This window comes from Olea europaea, unplaced genomic scaffold, assembly GCF_002742605.1.
Source record: "Olea europaea var. sylvestris unplaced genomic scaffold, O_europaea_v1 scaffold402, whole genome shotgun sequence".
Taxonomy (NCBI): Eukaryota; Viridiplantae; Streptophyta; class Magnoliopsida; order Lamiales; family Oleaceae; genus Olea; species Olea europaea.
This window is the reverse complement of record NW_019259821.1, coordinates 209,419-227,902: the sequence shown is the minus strand read 5'-3', so window position 1 is coordinate 227,902 and position 18,484 is coordinate 209,419. Positions and strand designations below refer to the sequence as shown.

Genomic DNA, 18,484 nt, shown 5'->3' with positions numbered 1-18,484 from the left:
AACAACTGGTTCGGTTGCCTCTCCGACATCCTGTCTGTCTGCAAAAATATTGGGAGTGAAAACATCATGTCGGGGCTCGTCTCTACTGCGATCGTCATGACCAAATTCACCATACTCAGCACCAACATTGTGTTGTCCAATTTCTGTAGCAACTTCATCAAACCTTCGTCGAAGAACATTCATCTCATCAGTGACATGATTTCTCAAACCACACACATGACCTCCCAGATCATTTTGGAGACTAGCGAATCTTGTGTTTATTTCTTTCCTGAAATCCCCCATCTTGCTCTCAAATGCCTCCCGTTGCTCATTTAAGATAACTCTTATCTCATTTAAAGACACATGTCTTTCAACGATGGGATCCCCATACTCATCTTCTCTGCCTTCAACCAGATGCAAACCTCGATGACGAGGTCCACCTTTGTTGCCTCTCTGGGATTTATTTGGTCGATGGTTGTTGTCATCGTTCCGTATAACATCATCGTCAACTGGACAAGCTTGTATTTCTATTGATTGAGCAACAAGATCATCTAAAACGGGGTCGGCTGCGTCTTCCAACGGAACTAGATCGACGAAGTACGGCTGTAATTCTTCTGCAGCAGTTGCTCACAGCGTAGCCCACAAGTGCACCTACAGGAGAAGAAAAATAGGCGAAATGAAAAAATATATATTGCGGAGTGTAAGGCAATTAAGTATGTAAATCGCCTACATTTGTCTTCTCAAAAAAATCTGAATATGTTCGGGAATGAGGTTGTTTTATGCCAGACCACCGCAACATCCTCGGGACATCGTCACAAGTCTTACTCGAGAATCGAGCTCCCAACTTCGGAATTGCCTCGTACGTCCAAATCTGCATGACATTTGTAACAGTAATAACCATATTTGGAGATAAATAACAATGAGCGATGAGAAGAACTGAAATGAACCAAAATAGATGTATACCTGGACAGCAAGAGGGAATCCGTACAATGTGTAAGTCATCCTATCACAACCATTCACTTTTACCATGTCCCCCTTTCTTCCCCATCCACGTAGTAGTGATTTGATGAGAAGTTGAAAACATACTGTCCCCCATGGGTAGGCATTGAAAAAATCCAAGTCGTCAACGATGGAAAGAGTTGTCGAATTTATTCCTACATTTCGATCTCTTGAATTAAATACCCCTTCAATAATTAGTGCCAACCCAAGCTTGTAACGATCGTTACGGTTGGCACATTTCAAAAAAGCTTTCTCCAGGTCGCTACACGTTATCCGGTCCATATTAGCAAACATTTTATCTTGTAGACGGGTTTTCTCTAGGATTTTTTCAACTTCGGCACCTTTAGGCACTGGACTGCACTTCAAGCCAGTAATTAGTGCGAACTCCGGTAGTCCAAATCGTGCAAACCTTTGGTTCACCTTAAACCAAGCCTCAAACCGCTTTCGGCATACCACCGATCTGTTTACCATTTCATGAATTAATTGAGCACATAGTTTCAGCTCCGGTAACCTTGCAACATGTCCTATACAACTGTCCTCCAACTGACGCTTTTGCTGTGGATCCAATTTGTTGAGGACAACTGATATATATTTTGTATTGCTCACTTGCGACACATGGGCAGGAACACGTTCTTCCTCCGGAATATTATATCGGTGTGTCATACTCATCTACAAATGAAAATAATACTTTAACAAATACTATGAGAACGTACAAATGAAATCAAATATAAAATTCTTGCTAAAATGCAGTGCAAGAAAAATAATTTTTACAATACAATGGTTTGATAAAATATCATATCTAAACTAAGTTGTTTAATTGTTGAAATTAAAACAAACCTGACTTCTGATCTGAAGCTATCATGTAACCATTTTATAGTTGATCACCATTCAAACAGTTCAAAAGTATATACACAATCTTCTACAATTTCATTAAGTTAATTGCCTAATTTAGATATGCAAATAAGTCGAAAATACAATATTCTTTAACAAAATAAATAACAACAACATAGCCTTGTATTAAATAAATTTAGAGCTAACTACAACAGACCATACGCAAAATCAAGTATACATGACGTAAGATTTGACAAAGTTTTCTATCTGTTATCAACCTATCACAGTCTTCCTCCATAAGAAACCATCAATATACAAATGCAACCCTCAACAAGATGCAGAACAAATTTGATGCGAAAATGAAGCCATTTAGTTGCTAATGAGCATTCAAACAGTCTTAAGAGTGTATAATAGCAACACAATCTATGTTATTTCATCATGTTTATTGCCTAACTTAGATGTGAAATATGCCTCAAATGGAGTATTCTTCACTTCGTACTAGTGTTATTTATCATCCAGCAGCATCAAATTTAGTTCACATATAGATTATATCTCAAAAGCAAAAATACAATAACAGGGACAACAGAAAGTACAATCATTTTCCTGATTTCTTTAAACACTTTACCTTTTCAACCTTTTTGACAGTATCTCACATGTACCACTTTTTATCTCAAATTGTATCAACAGTTAGTATTTGCTCGCCCAATAGAATAGAGACACTTAGTGACCTTGACATCAATTTATGTTAAACTAGCCAAATCTTAGGATTTAGGAAGAGGGGAGACTTGGGGAAGTGAAAAAAATAACGAAATAAAAAAAAATAACGAAATAAACTTACTCTATAGCATTGGACTCTGAAGTGTGGTGGGCAAACGGCAACTGGGAAAATAAGAGAGAAATGGACAGGCTCGTTGTCGGCGAGTTGGGTCAGAGTGAAGATTGAGAGACTGAGAGTGAGAGTTAAGAGGACTTAGTTTAGGGCTTCTTTTATTTTTTCATTCCCCCGCCTTCGTTTCTTTTTTTTTTTTGTATTCGGGTCGAGTTATATCAGGTTTTTCATTTTTTACCCATAACTCGATCCAACTCGACCCGCACCTACTTGACCCATAACCCGACCCACATCGACCCATACCTATCCAACCCAGGCATTTAATGCTGATTGACATTTCTACGTTGATTGACATGAATAGTGATATAGAAAATTTTGAATTCTTGTGTGAAAATAATATTTCTAACAGGGGTATTCTCGTCTACATAATTCGAAAATGGACATTGACAAAATTGTGGACATTTTGGCAAATGACTCGCTGAAAATGGACATTACGTGAAATTTCCTCTTGAATGAATAAATTGATAAGGATTTTTAGAAGTTGTTGAAAGTCAAAGTTGTTCTCTAAATCACTTCAGACTCAATTCATATTCTCTGCACATCATAACTTGCCTTCATGCAAATAGTTCTATATTTTGTGTCCCTCAGTGAACAAACACATCTTTTGTCATGCATGTGTATGTTTCTCACCTTAGGAGATTTCAAAGTTGTCATCCCTAGGTGTTCCTGACATCCTAGTTATGATTAGAAACTCTTCTATGTGCCAATTTAAACCCTTTGGCAATTTCTGCTTCTAACTGTTAGAATTTGAGTGTGATCCGAATTTCTTGTTGCACATCAAGAGGAATTCTAATTGGAATGCTATTGAGGAATCCTATTCACGTTTAATTGACAAATTCTAGTTAAAATTCTATTGGGAAGCCTATTGGGAGTTAGAATTTGTGTTGAACTTGATGAGATCAAGTAAGAAAACTTTTGGCATTTTATTTCATCAACTCTACTTCCAGAGATGTATTTTTCCCTATAAATAATAGACTCTTTTTTTCTAGATTTGTGAAGCCTTATTGTTGTAGTTGTACTCTCTCTATATTGTCATTGAATAAAACATTGATTTCTCTGCTTAACTCTCTTTTTGTTTCTTTACTTTAATCTTATTCTGTTGGTTCTGATATTACATATTTCATATTACACCATTAAATCTTAATTCTTGCATCCCTTCTAATCCAATGAGGTGGCTTCAAAGATGTTCCGCCTTCAACTAGTATCAGAGTTAGGCTGTAGAGTTTTCATGATTTGATTGAGGTTTTTTCAGGTTCTTCGCAATTCGAGATTTTCGCTGGGCTATTTTTGGCACAGATGGATTTAGACGATGCGTTGTTGGGTTTTGATAAGATGCAAGCTGATTGGACAACGGAGGATGTCTTGAAGGAGAACACGACGGCTACTTTGTGGTTAAAATTGGAGCAGTTACGCATGATGAAAAGTCTTCAGAGGAAACTGCATCTTAAGCAAAGGTTGTATTCCCATTGCATGGAGGAAGGAGAATCGCTGGAAGACCACCTTGCTGTGTTAAAAAAAATCATCATAGATTTAGAGACATTGGAAATCAAGTATGATGAGGAGAATTTGGCCTTAATCCTATTGTGTTCACTGCCTACCTCTTATTCGTCGTTTTAGGACATGTACAGTCGTGTGACATGCTCACCATTGAATACGCTTATGATGCTTTATACTGAAAGGAGAAGATAAAGCATCTGGTTAGAGTTGCATCTAGGGATGAGGAAACTCTGGTATCTTATGGTGGTCGACGGAGAGGGATCGAAGGTGAACTATAGCAATTTGTTATTGTTTCTACAGCAGAAAGAAAGGACATGTTCAGAAAGATTGCGATAAGTTGCAGACTAAAGGTGATTTAACTGTGACGCAATCGTTAACTTTGGACGAGACCATTTTTTGGATGACGATGATGTGATGTTGGCTGTAGTATCTGACGAGTGGATGTTGGCTGTAGTATCTAACGAGTGATTCAGCATGTTCACACCATATGCATTCCAATTTGGACTAATTTCAGCATGTCTGGGTCGCTAGAATTAGTCGAGTCAGATTGGGTTGTAGGATGGGACGGTCAGAACACTTGGCTAGGTTTGAATGTCTGAAGGGATGTTCGAATTGTACTGGAGGGACGCGAGAAGTCTTAGTTGTACATCTTACAGGGGAGCGTAGAACCAGTTAAGAGACATATGGACTAGTTTAGTACCATGGTAGAAATTCAGTTTGGTGATTCCGCTTTGCCACAAATTTCAGCGAACATAGTAATTGCTGGTGTCGATGATGTTTGTAATACTTTCGGGATCGTTGTAGGTGATAGTTCTAACAGTAATTTCCGTTACAAAGTGTACTTCGACCCTATTTAGTCAACGGTAATTTCTAAGTGAAACTTTGGGAATGTTCAAGTTTCGTTTGTGGACGCCGTGCAGAGGAGGAAGATGTTTTTGTGGAATGGAGAGTTTTTTTTGTTCTAGTTGAAGAGTTTAGTTTATTCCACTCTAGGTGAGGAAATTTTGGAGTTTTGTACGTTGCAGTGAAATTCGTGTCAAGGTGGAGATTGTTAGAATTTGGGTATGACTCGAATTTCTTGTTGAAATAATTGTAGAGTTCTAATTGAAGTGTACATCAAGAGGAATTCTAATTCGAATGCTATTGAGGAATCCTATTAAAGTTTAATTGACAAATTCTAGTTAAAGTTCTATTTGAAAGCCTATTGAGAGTTGAAATTTGTATTGGACTTGATGAGATCAAATAAAGAAACTTCTGGTATTTTATTTCATCTACAACTCTACTTTTATGATATATTTTTTTTCAATAAATACTAGACTCTTTTTCTAGATTTGTGAAACTTTATTACTGTAGTTGTATTCTCTCCATATTATTATTGAATAAAACATCGATTCCTCTACTTAATTTCTTTTTGTTTCTTTACTTTAATCTTATTCTATTGATTGTGATCTTACGTATTTCATATTACACCATTAAATCTCAATTCTTGTTTTGCCTTCCATTCTAGCAAGGTGGTTTCAGAGCTGTTCCACCTTCAATACTAACATGATCTAACATTGTCTCATCGTTCAATAACAGAGTTCTAGTCTCATCGTTCTTCTTGTGGAGTTCATCTAAGTTGGCAAATAATGTCATCCATTTTGCTATATTATAACGAGTTGAGAATCTCGTCTTATTAGGCAATTACAGCCGATGTACTTGGATCCCAAAAGCCTTTATTCAAACATAAAAGAAAAAAAAACATTGGCCGAGCCGGCTACTTATGAACTCGGCTCGCCATGAAGGTCGGCTCGTTCATTTTGGGCGAACTCGGCTCGGCTTTGACTCGCAAGCTCGTCAATTTTTTTAAATACAGAAAAACACAAATGATTTAATGAAGACACTTTTTTAAAAAAAAGTGTTAAAAAAAATAATTTAATGCATTTTTTAAAAAATAATTTAATGAAGACGAATTGTTTTTTGAAATACATTTACAAAAAACATATTTTTTCAATTTCTTTTTAAAGTAGATAAAATGTAAAACCTCCTCCTTTATTTGATTTTGGCGGCTACATCAATTTTAAGTAGACGGAGTTAAAAATTGTATCCGACCAAGTTGTTGTAATGTGTACAATTTTTTAAAGAAAATTAAATTTAACGATTAAAAAATAAGAAATTAAATCAAATATCACTTATCTGATGACATGCTCCTTCACGCCCATTAATGCTTGCAAAATATCTTCTTTTAGCCGGTTCCTGACATTGATCAAAATCCCTTTTACCTACACTAAAAGCAGATTCCTAAACAATAGTGCTAACTTGAGGTATCAGTAGATCTTTCGCAATTGTAGAAACAATTGGCGCCAACATCTTTTATACTTTCGCCAGAGTTCAATTACTTCTTCTGAACATTTTTTAATTGTTTTGTCTGTTGACATATTATGATTGAAGTAATCAATTAATTCGACAGGCCGATCATTTTGAATTATACGACATGGCACTAGATGAACACATTTCAATTGCATCATATCTAAATGTATTAATGCCTTGAAATAAATTCATTATTTCGACATCATTTTCTTCAATTTTAGCCGAAGGAAGGGTACCCGACTAACATTCTTACCCTTTGTTCCGCATATAAATCATACATTTCACATAATATTTGCTCTAAATTTTTATAGACTTATCAAGTTTTAAAGGCTTTATTGATTTGATCAATTATGTATTTATGCATGCTAAAGAAAATAATATCGGCAGTTCTTCCCAATATTTTTTAAACTTTAATTCCATAACAATTATAATTTCACTAAAATCAGGATTATTTTTTATATTTATGGAATATTCTTGCAATTAGATAAAGGTGAACGTTCAAGCATCATACAATTTGTGAGATAATAAACGCCCGATCGTCAAAAATCATTTAATTTTCAAAGCTAAAAACCTAATCGGATTCATTCAACATACCATCATCATCACTAGAGTTCCATTTATGGCTCACGTCGCTAACAAATATTTTGGCAGTCGTCATCGGCACAAAAATCTTCAAATATTTGTTTTTTACTAGGAGAGATCGTAATATATATTAATGTGTGCATTCCTAATCCTTTAAATTCATCCTTTATATTTTTTAAGCCACTAACAATGAATATGAAACAAATACCCACCGAAATCAGATTGATACTTCTTACAAAATTTATCGACGACTACCTTATACACTAGCATTATCGAAAGTAAAAGGTCGAATTTTAGTCTCGCAATTATATTCTCTAACAATACTAATAATACCATTATATATATTATTAGCATTGTGAGGAAATTCAATAATTTTAAAAGCAATAATTTTTTTATACATGTACCAAAGTGGGTCTATATAGTGTGCGGTTACAGCTATATCACATATTGTTGCAAAGCTATAATTAATTGTTGTTTTGAATGATTGAAATATTGTATTGCCAGCACGAAGAGTGTTTCGACTTACCTCAACGTACTTTAGTTACAGATTTTTTTCATGAACGAGACGAAGTGTTGGTTGTCAGCAATATGGCGACAACAAATTTCATCATTCCGGTTTGAGTATTGTCCTCTGAATACACGTGGTAGTTGAGATAGGTGGTACCAATTTTTTTTTGCCATGCCAATCTTTGTTGGTCAACTTAAAGTGATCCCAACATTTTGCTTCCCCCCGCATCTGGTATGGATATGGGTACGTCATTTAGACCAGCAAATTCATTTGAAATTGACTTTATGAAGTCCTAAACGATTCGCCATGTGGCACATGAGCCACAAGCCTCGTTTGTCCACGAGCTGGCACTGTAGGCGAGCCGTCGCTCAGCTCGCGTGGGCTCGTGATTTTGATGAGCCGAGCCGAGCCGACGAGTAAATGATTTAACGTGAGCTACAAGTATACCAAACATCGAATTGTAGAGAGAAAATAATAAGAATGAGCAAAATAATAGTAAGAACGTAAAATTGTATTACCTTCAAATGACACGAAGTGTAAGCTTTTATAGTCGAAGAGGTGAAAGGGTTATTATTAGATGAAAGACCATCCCTCAGCTTAACGGTCAAGGCATATTTTCTTAGGTCAAAGAGATGAAGCAAGAAGTAGATTTAAAGACTTGCCACTTCGAAAATATGCTGTAGCAGCAGATCAGCACATTGTCTCGGACATGAAGGACTGACCTCTACATAGCACATTGGTTAAGGTAAAATGCCTATATTTCATAGCCTCGATTTGACCAAGTAAGCCAATGATGTGGAGTACGAGTCTGAGTTAATTTGTTACGTGCAGTCTCTCAAGTCTGGGTATAGATATTAATATAATGCTTGGAATGGAATGAGACGTGTGGTAGGAAATTTCATCGTGGTTGAAGAAGTGACGTTTTGACATGGTGTGGGCCTTGTGTGGCAATGGTAACGCAGTTGTAATGAAGTTTATATCTCTCTGTAAGGTCCCATTTATTGGGATGAGGCTCTAATGCTAGTCGTGATAAAGTTGATGCAGATGTTCTCATTAGTTGGACTGAACATAGATAATGCAGCCATGATAAAGTTAAGGATCTTAAGATTGACGCAGTTGTGCTGTAGTTGCAGACAAATGCCCTAGATGTCTCGTTTGTTAGGACAAAACTGATGCTGAGGCATTGTCCAATTTGCTGGAACGAGGCTATGAAGTTAAGTTGTGATGAAGCTGATACAGGGGCAAAGCGTAAATTGATACAGAGGGCGAAGCATACCATTAAAAAAAATGCCTTTTCATCTTCGAAGGTTCGGATTATTCCAATTTTTTCTTGATTTGATCCAACGACTTAGTAACTCTGCTTAAAAGGGGTCCTTAGCCATTTTGAACAATTTTTTACTTTGCAAAATTCAAAATTCTTAAACTCCCAAGTGAATTCCAACAACTCTGTTCCATTTGGTCTGGAACTATGGTTAATTCCTCTTAAGAGGATCCGTGAGGCGATGGGAGGGGTTACAGTGCATTGGCGATGTAGGAGGGCTCAAAATTAAGTCATTTAAAAAGGATAACAGTAAGTTTGATTATTCATAGAAAAACTGAAGTACAGTTAAAAGTGTTTAAAATAGTGAACGGATTCAATGACCATGGGCGGCAACATAACTTGCTCCCCCAATCTCCCAAACCACCAATTAAGAAGAATCAATAGAAGGAATTTCTTCACTTACAGTGAGTAAGTGTATGGCTCTCTATCTACTGTGGTGGGGTTTGTACAAGAAGAAAATTTGCGGGTTCAGATTTTGCTACATATTCAAACTTTGATATATTGTACTTTCTATGAACCCCAGTAAGTTTGCCTGTTGCTGAGTTTTGGTGGAAGCCCACAATACGTCTAGAGCATTCGAGCAGCTGATCTGCTGGATAGGTGGTATGCCTCTCACAGGTCTTACTCCAATTCCCATCACCAAAAAGTGTACACTGAGCTGTATGTATAGCAGCAGCAGCCAAAAATGAAGGTGGATATCTCAGCATTTCATACTCCACTAGGCATAGCTCAATCAAGAAGAACGAGAGTTGTTCCAGCTGTTGTTACACAAGAAAATCAATTCTTTTTAAGAATTTACTCCAAGAAAATAGGTAGTCACAAAACATAAACTGCAAGTACCAACCTTTCTATCAAACTGAGCAGCCTTGAGAAATCTTCTAATAAAAACATATGCAGTTGGAACAGACAAATTATACTGCAAAGTGTTAAGCATCAACTTCTCCTGCACAAAGAGAGTGTGAATTAGCTTCAACGTACAGTAACATGAACAAACCACTTTGGTTGATTGTGAACGAGATCTCAATTCAATTAGCGTAGAATACCATGTCAAGGACTTCTTTTCTTGTGTAAGCTTTGTCCGAAATTAAAACCAGATCATCTAGAACCGGAACAGAAACTTCCTCATATTTGCATGCCAATAGCATGGCAACCAGACCAACTAGCTGCAGCTTCTTTCTCACCACAGTTTGCTTTGCTAAAAATCGATCTATCAAATTCACAGTTAGAAACAATGTTTCTTCCCTAAGTTCAAATTTGTGGTGTACCTGTACCATTAGAAAGACAAAAAGTAATCATCAATACAGGTATTTCTACTTTATAAATTGTATACCTCAATGAGCCAGTCAATAACATCCTGTATACCTCTATGAGCCAGTCAATGAGAATGGCCCTCATCCTCTCGTTGATGTCAAATTGTTGAGCCATATATCCTGGGGAAACACAGCTACAACTCTGCATAAAGCAATTGTTTCGGTCTTAAACAAGGCAAATTTATACATCTTATCATTTCATCAAGTGAATCATACTGTCATGCACGACGATTATCAACATTTTTGTGAGTGTTACGTATGTACATATGCACTGTATAACATATCTATTTTAAGTTTGCCTTGTAATGAATGGTTCCACATTAAACGATGGATTCAGGACAATTAAGCTCTTTTTTATAATAATGCCTCGTTTTGACATCTTACCATTACATTAAATAAATGCCCTAAAGTACATGATTTTCTACTTTTGTTCATGTTAATGTCATTTAGTAATTGTGCATTTACAGTAAAACAACCCATTTGAATTGTTACCCAATAAATGATGGTGGATTTCAGGTTCGTTATGTTCAACATTCTTAAAGAGCCCCCCATACAAAGAAATCCGAAAAATAAACTTTTTTTTTTTTTGTTAAATGAGTTCAAAATTCAAACTGTGCATGAGATTGTACTTTCACCATCCAAACCTCAGTTCTCAACAATACAAGTTTTCTGAACTCAAATTGTACAAACGGCCCTATATATTGGCCAAGATTTGGAATTTCTACCTAAAATCTTCAACCACATTTAAGGGCGGACCCAGACCTTTAGTATTGTGGGGTCAAAATTTTAAAAATAATTTTTTTTTATAGACAACATAATATCAATGAAAATAAGTTTATATGTATTTTGACACTTTGAAAACGTCGTATAATTACATCATTATTAATATTATTAAATAAATTTTGCTACTTGTATAGTTTTGTTTATCATTTTATTGGCAAATGCTGAACTAACATTGAGTAAATTAAATTGAATATAGAAATTAAATAAATTAAAAGAAAATTCAAGTTTAGTTCAGGAAGTAAATGAAATTCAAATTTAAAGCAAATATAATTCGAAAGTAATTCAAATTGCATTTAATCTGTAACGACCATAAAAAATTTACGTCATATTTCATGTAAGCCTTCCTAATGAAACAATATAAATTATATTGAAAAATTTATCGTACAAAAATAATAATTAATTGAATTTTTTAAAAGAGAAAACGAGTTAGACGTCTTTTTTGAGGCGTACGTTTGATACATATTTAACTATTTTCGATATCCGTTTGGACCATTCGATATGAAAACGATGTAGTTTTCGAAACAAACATTTACATGGCATAGACGATTTGTGGATTCAGATAGCACATGATCGTAAACAAATTTTTAAAGTTAAGATATTATCGAAATTTTCCAAATATTAGTTTTCAAACACCCTACTTTAACATGTCATAACTTTTGCTATGGTCAATTCGTATGCCATTAATGAATAAAAAACTAGTTCATAGCACTTCGAAATAGTATTAAAAATGCAATATTTTGACTTCATTTGACATCCTGACAAGTACATCAAAGTAGATTGTAAAAATAAAAAAAAAGGGGCAAAATTTCGTGGGGTCATTTGACCCCACGTGGGTCCGCCCCTGACCACATTTAAGATATCACCTCTCAATTTTTTTATGATAATGAGAGACGATCTTCGATGTAGCTTTGACAATTTTAAGTACATTTTGTAAGTTATTAAACCACATTGATTTCCTAGTTCCCACCTAAGCCAATTCGTGAAAAATTACCATGGAATCTTAAGGGGAACATCATGTTATTGAAGAAAGACAATATTAGATCTTCGAGATATTTTTGGTGTTAAGCCAATCTTCTTCTAAAATAATCTCACAGTCATTACGATTTCTTACCTCTGTTTTCTTGTAGAACTTATATAGATCTTCGACATAGTCAACAACTGCAAGTGGATCCTTTGAATCATCGCTATCTATATCCGTAATGGTCTCTTCAAAGATGTCTGCCATTTCAACCTCCTCCTACGAGTTGTTATAATTAATTAATTTTATCAATTTATTCCAACAAAATCAAGGTCAAATAGAAATGTACAGAGAAGGGATTCATACCATTTGATTTTTTTCACTGATTTCTATTTCTGTTTGTTCCAAAGACATGGGCACAAGTTGGTCTTTAACTGCCCCATTATCCTTTACATCTGCAAGAGGAGTATCCTCCAATACAATAAACTCATTCACTGATGTTTTTGGCTTCTTCACTTCCTGTTAGAATTTCAATTACAGGAAAAATAAAACAGCATTAACTTTATTCATTCATAGGAAAATTGAATTTTCTGGAGAAAGAGAGCTAACATACCTCTGGGCAAGGTTGCTGCAAGGTTGACCTTTGTGCAGCATATTTCCTTTATAAATCAAAAAATTCAGTTAGCAAAAACAAAAAGTAGAAGCGATTGATAAAGTAAATAAATTAAAAGAAAATTCAAGTTTAGTTCAGGAAGTAAATGAAATTCAAATTTAAAGCAAATATAATTCGAAAGTAATTCAAATTGCATTTAATCTGTAACGACCATAAAAAATTTACGTCATATTTCATGTAAGCCTTCCTAATGAAACAATATAAATTATATTGAAAAATTTATCGTACAAAAATAATAATTAATTGAATTTTTTAAAAGAGAAAACGAGTTAGACGTCTTTTTTGAGGCGTACGTTTGATACATATTTAACTATTTTCGATATCCGTTTGGACCATTCGATATGAAAACGATGTAGTTTTCGAAACAAACATTTACATGGCATAGACGATTTGTGGATTCAGATAGCACATGATCGTAAACAAATTTTTAAAGTTAAGATATTATCGAAATTTTCCAAATATTAGTTTTCAAACACCCTACTTTAACATGTCATAACTTTTGCTATGGTCAATTCGTATGCCATTAATGAATAAAAAACTAGTTCATAGCACTTCGAAATAGTATTAAAAATGCAATATTTTGACTTCATTTGACATCCTGACAAGTACATCAAAGTAGATTGTAAAAATAAAAAAAAAGGGGCAAAATTTCGTGGGGTCATTTGACCCCACGTGGGTCCGCCCCTGACCACATTTAAGATATCACCTCTCAATTTTTTTATGATAATGAGAGACGATCTTCGATGTAGCTTTGACAATTTTAAGTACATTTTGTAAGTTATTAAACCACATTGATTTCCTAGTTCCCACCTAAGCCAATTCGTGAAAAATTACCATGGAATCTTAAGGGGAACATCATGTTATTGAAGAAAGACAATATTAGATCTTCGAGATATTTTTGGTGTTAAGCCAATCTTCTTCTAAAATAATCTCACAGTCATTACGATTTCTTACCTCTGTTTTCTTGTAGAACTTATATAGATCTTCGACATAGTCAACAACTGCAAGTGGATCCTTTGAATCATCGCTATCTATATCCGTAATGGTCTCTTCAAAGATGTCTGCCATTTCAACCTCCTCCTACGAGTTGTTATAATTAATTAATTTTATCAATTTATTCCAACAAAATCAAGGTCAAATAGAAATGTACAGAGAAGGGATTCATACCATTTGATTTTTTTCACTGATTTCTATTTCTGTTTGTTCCAAAGACATGGGCACAAGTTGGACACGGCTACCTTCAGCCAAATGTGGCAATAATGAGGTATCACGTAAAATGTTTGCATTCAATGCAAAAGTAAAGTCAGAAGACAGATTTTGGATCATGCCAAGTGTGCCACATTCAGCTGTATTGATGTGCTAAAAGTCCGTTTGATTGCAAAGATGGTTAACTGCCCCATTATCCTTTACATCTGCAAGAGGAGTATCCTCCAATACAATAAACTCATTCACTGATGTTTTTGGCTTCTTCACTTCCTGTTAGAATTTCAATTACAGGAAAAATAAAACAGCATTAACTTTATTCATTCATAGGAAAATTGAATTTTCTGGAGAAAGAGAGCTAACATACCTCTGGGCAAGGTTGCTGCAAGGTTGACCTTTGTGCAGCATATTTCCTTTATAAATCAAAAAATTCAGTTAGCAAAAACAAAAAGTAGAAGCGATTGATAAAGTAAATTATTTCACAAATCAGACCTTGTGATTGGCCTATGTGCTTGAATTGGAGGATTCTTATCACAAATCCCATTTGTTCTGGGTAACAAAAAGTAAGACACCAATTATTTTTCTTATTCAAATGCACTGGGAAAAATAACAAAATAATATGAAGGATTTTTAAATTAGGGAGTCAAGATTTACTCCGATAAGCCTCTCTTGTTTACAACACAGGGATATGGACGAGGCTGAGCTCCCACTATATTCTGATTAATCACACTCAAAGCTCTTCTGTTGGGTCTCAGCTCCATTCCAAACTTTCTGCCCCCGATTACTGCCCCTCCTTATATTTTTCAAATACCAAAAAAAAAAAAAAAAGGAAACCCATATAAGAACATTGAATTTGAAACTGATTTTAAATAAAATAAAATAAAAAAAAACCATAGAATTGGTAAGAAAAAAAGGAGCTTCCTAAATAGAACCTTGTGCCCTTGTGGGTTTAATCTGAGTGGAATTGTTCTCTTCAGATACGACCATTATGAATTTCTTGATATCTGAAAGACCAATCACAAGACCCCTGGTTGATTGAACAAAAATACCCTCAACTTCACCAGACCCACAATTTATACAACCCCAGAATGCAGAACGAAAGCATTTAGAGAGAACAGAAGAAGAGATTTATGAATGAGGAATGGATAAAGTGGAGAAATTTAAGGGCAATTGTCCAGTGAAAACGTGTCATATTTTTCTTCTTTCAAATCAAACGGCTAGTAAATTCTGGCCGTTGGATCATTGAATTTACGGTCGGGCTACAACGGTCACCTGGGTTTGCATCTGCCACGTGGCATTTGAGACGTTGCTTTCAAACTATTTAAACTTATTTTTGTTTAATAATTGCTTGAGATTTGCACTATTATTAGGTGGCTCAGAATGCGAGGCGCTCTCCCCCACTCTGCTTAATAGGGTTCTACTTATTATTTCGACTTATTTAAATTAATTAGAGAGACTAAATAATAAAAACTTTGATAGAAAGACTCTACATGATAAAAAGACTTATTCTTTCGACATTAATTAAAAAACTTGAACTTAACTGAAAAAAATTCTTCATTTTTGGAAACAGCAAATAATTTCATTAATAAATGTCGACGCAAATGGCAGCCGCAATAAATACTAGAATACAAGTTTTCCAATCAAATGAACATAACATCAAGACTACCTTAAAAAAATAAAGAGAGGTGCTTCTACAACACAAACTTTAGATAGGATATCAAACAAGGATTCACCTCAGCCCTTGAAATCCCTGTTTAATATCCTGTCTAAAGTCACTGTTTGACTAGCATTTCTGAAAAATAAAAGAAGTTAGTAGATCACTCTAGTTCAAGGAACATAACGACACGGCTACCTTCAGCCAAATGTGGCAATAATGAGGTATCACGTAAAATGTTTGCATTCAATGCAAAAGTAAAGTCAGAAGAAAGATTTTGGATCATGCCAAGTGTGCCACATTCAGCTGTATTGATGTGCTAAAAGTCCGTTTGATTGCAAAGATGGAATTGAATTGCCTAGAAAATGAATTCTAGAGAATTGAATTGTATAGAAATTATTTTTTTGGGAATTGTAAATTATTCTGTTTGATTGGTATAATTTTTTACGTGGAAAATATTGAAAGTTTTTTCCCATTCCAAAAAAAAAAAAAAAAAAATCATCAATTTTTTGGTGTTCGTTTGATCTTGTTTTATATTAAAATTATCAATTAAAGGAAAATATTTTTTTTACAATAATTTTTAGAATTTGGTTCCATTGCCAAAAAAAATAAATAAATTAATTAATTAATTAATTAATTAAAAAAACGAAAAAAAAAATGCTATAGTAACTTGAGTTCATGGAAATTGGCTTATATGACACCAAAGGTGAAATTTCATTTCTAAGAGAAAAAAATGGGTATCAAACAAGGTTAAATTGGAAGGTGGAATTCCAATTCCATTTTTCATGGAATTCCACCTCCAATCAAACACACCCTAAGAGAAGTCCCTCTCTGAGTGATATAATCTCAACACATCTTCAATATCATTGAGTCTTGAAGTTTGAGTTGCAAATAAGAATTACTATCCCCTCTACATCTCGAATCACTCTTCCCGCTCCTGCGGGTTCAATCAACATTGATCGTTTTGTAGCCCCTCCTCCTCTCCCCACCAACTCCCAAGTCCCTCCACAAGGCCAACCACAATCTCTACCAAGTCCCGAACTAGTGTCTCCACTAGTTCGATTTAGAAGTCATTTTTATCTTTAATCCACTTATTTATAGGAAGTGGGTTTAAATTGATTAAAAAAAATCATTTATTAAAATTACATATAGAAATGTTTTTTGTATTTTGTAATCTACTTAATTGGTAAAGGTTAAGTGTGGATCCCTACTAGTACAAATGAATTATTATTGAACTATGCATGCTCCGGCGACAAAAAGAAAACTACAATCACATAATGAATAATATAGAAATGATTAATACTTGGCCACTCTCAAAGAGAAAATAGGACGCAATGTGTAAAGAGTGGAGATTATGGATTCAATTTGTAAGCGAATTGAATTGTTCTTATGTTAGTATTTCATTTTTATTTTTAATATTTTGGGTTGGTTTTTAAATTTTATCACATGGAAGAGAATCAACGGCTGGAGCGTCCTGGAGAATAAGCACAGCCATTGACTTTTTATGGTAGGGCAACAAATATGCTGAATTTGAAAATCCAAATATTAAACCACATTCATTTCCTAGTTCCCACCTAAGCCAATTCGTGAAAAATTACCATGGAATCTTAAGGGGAACATCATGTTATTGAAGAAAGACAATATTAGATCTTCGAGATATTTTTGGTGTTAAGCCAATCTTCTTCTAAAATAATCTCACAGTCATTACGATTTCTTACCTCTGTTTTCTTGTAGAACTTATATAGATCTTCGACATAGTCAACAACTGCAAGTGGATCCTTTGAATCATCGCTATCTATATCCGTAATGGTCTCTTCAAAGATGTCTGCCATTTCAACCTCCTCCTACGAGTTGTTATAATTAATTAATTTTATCAATTTATTCCAACAAAATCAAGGTCAAATAGAAATGTACAGAGAAGGGATTCATACCATTTGATTTTTTTCACTGATTTCTATTTCTGTTTGTTCCAAAGACATGGGCACAAGTTGGTCTTTAACTGCCCCATTATCCTTTACATCTGCAAGAGGAGTATCCTCCAATACAATAAACTCATTCACTGATGTTTTTGGCTTCTTCACTTCCTGTTAGAATTTCAATTACAGGAAAAATAAAACAGCATTAACTTTATTCATTCATAGGAAAATTGAATTTTCTGGAGAAAGAGAGCTAACATACCTCTGGGCAAGGTTGCTGCAAGGTTGACCTTTGTGCAGCATATTTCCTTTATAAATAAAAAAATTCAGTTAGCAAAAACAAAAAGTAGAAGCGATTGATAAAGTAAATTATTTCACAAATCAGACCTTGTGATTGGCCTATGTGCTTGAATTGGAGGATTCTTATCACAAATCCCATTTGTTCTGGGTAACAAAAAGTAAGACACCAATTATTTTTCTTATTCAAATGCACTGGGAAAAATAACAAAATAATATGAAGGATTTTTAAATTAGGGAGTCAAGATTTACTCCGATAAGCCTCTCTTGTTTACAACACAGGGATATGGACGAGGCTGAGCTCCCACTATATTCTGATTAATCACACTCAAAGCTCTTCTGTTGGGTCTCAGCTCCATTCCAAACTTTCTGCCCCCGATTACTGCCCCTCCTTATATTTTTCAAATACCAAAAAAAAAAAAAAAAGGAAACCCATATAAGAACATTGAATTTGAAACTGATTTTAAATAAAATAAAATAAAAAAAACCATAGAATTGGTAAGAAAAAAAGGAGCTTCCTAAATAGAACCTTGTGCCCTTGTGGGTTTAATCTGAGTGGAATTGTTCTCTTCAGATACGACCATTATGAATTTCTTGATATCTGAAAGACCAATCACAAGACCCCTGGTTGATTGAACAAAAATACCCTCAACTTCACCAGACCCACAATTTATACAACCCCAGAATGCAGAACGAAAGCATTTAGAGAGAACAGAAGAAGAGATTTATGAATGA

The 18,484-nt window shown here is 34.6% G+C and overlaps 1 protein-coding gene across 1 annotated transcript; it reads right to left on the bottom strand.

Moving 5' to 3' along the window:
* Positions 1-9,247: 9,247 nt before the first annotated feature.
* Positions 9,248-18,484, bottom strand: LOC111387421 (G2/mitotic-specific cyclin-1-like). The gene is made up of 21 exons (XM_023011975.1): positions 18,279-18,484; positions 18,002-18,140; positions 17,840-17,896; positions 17,715-17,760; positions 17,468-17,620; positions 17,182-17,380; positions 16,491-16,589; positions 14,815-14,937; positions 14,537-14,675; positions 14,375-14,431; positions 14,250-14,295; positions 14,072-14,155; positions 13,634-13,759; positions 13,514-13,521; positions 12,620-12,665; positions 12,373-12,525; positions 12,160-12,285; positions 10,318-10,407; positions 9,999-10,220; positions 9,800-9,898; positions 9,248-9,713 (listed from the first exon to the last, which is right to left on the bottom strand). Exons 1-21 carry the CDS (start codon positions 18,331-18,333, stop codon positions 9,384-9,386), a joined length of 2,397 nt encoding a protein of 798 aa, XP_022867743.1. The 5' UTR covers positions 18,334-18,484; the 3' UTR covers positions 9,248-9,383.

What these genes read in the sequence shown, in the direction of transcription:
- LOC111387421 (XM_023011975.1), bottom strand. Translation starts at nt 18,333, where the DNA reads ATGGTCGTATCTGAAGAGAACAATTCCACTCAGATTAAACCCACAAGG. An exon ending in CAAAAATATCTCGAAGATCT is followed by an intron (nt 16,590 to 17,181) that starts AATATTGTCTTT and finishes AAATCGAACTAG; the next exon opens with TGGAGACACTAGTTCGGGAC. An exon ending in TCAGTGAAAAAAATCAAATG is followed by an intron (nt 12,286 to 12,372) that starts GTATGAATCCCT and finishes AACAACTCGTAG; the next exon opens with GAGGAGGTTGAAATGGCAGA.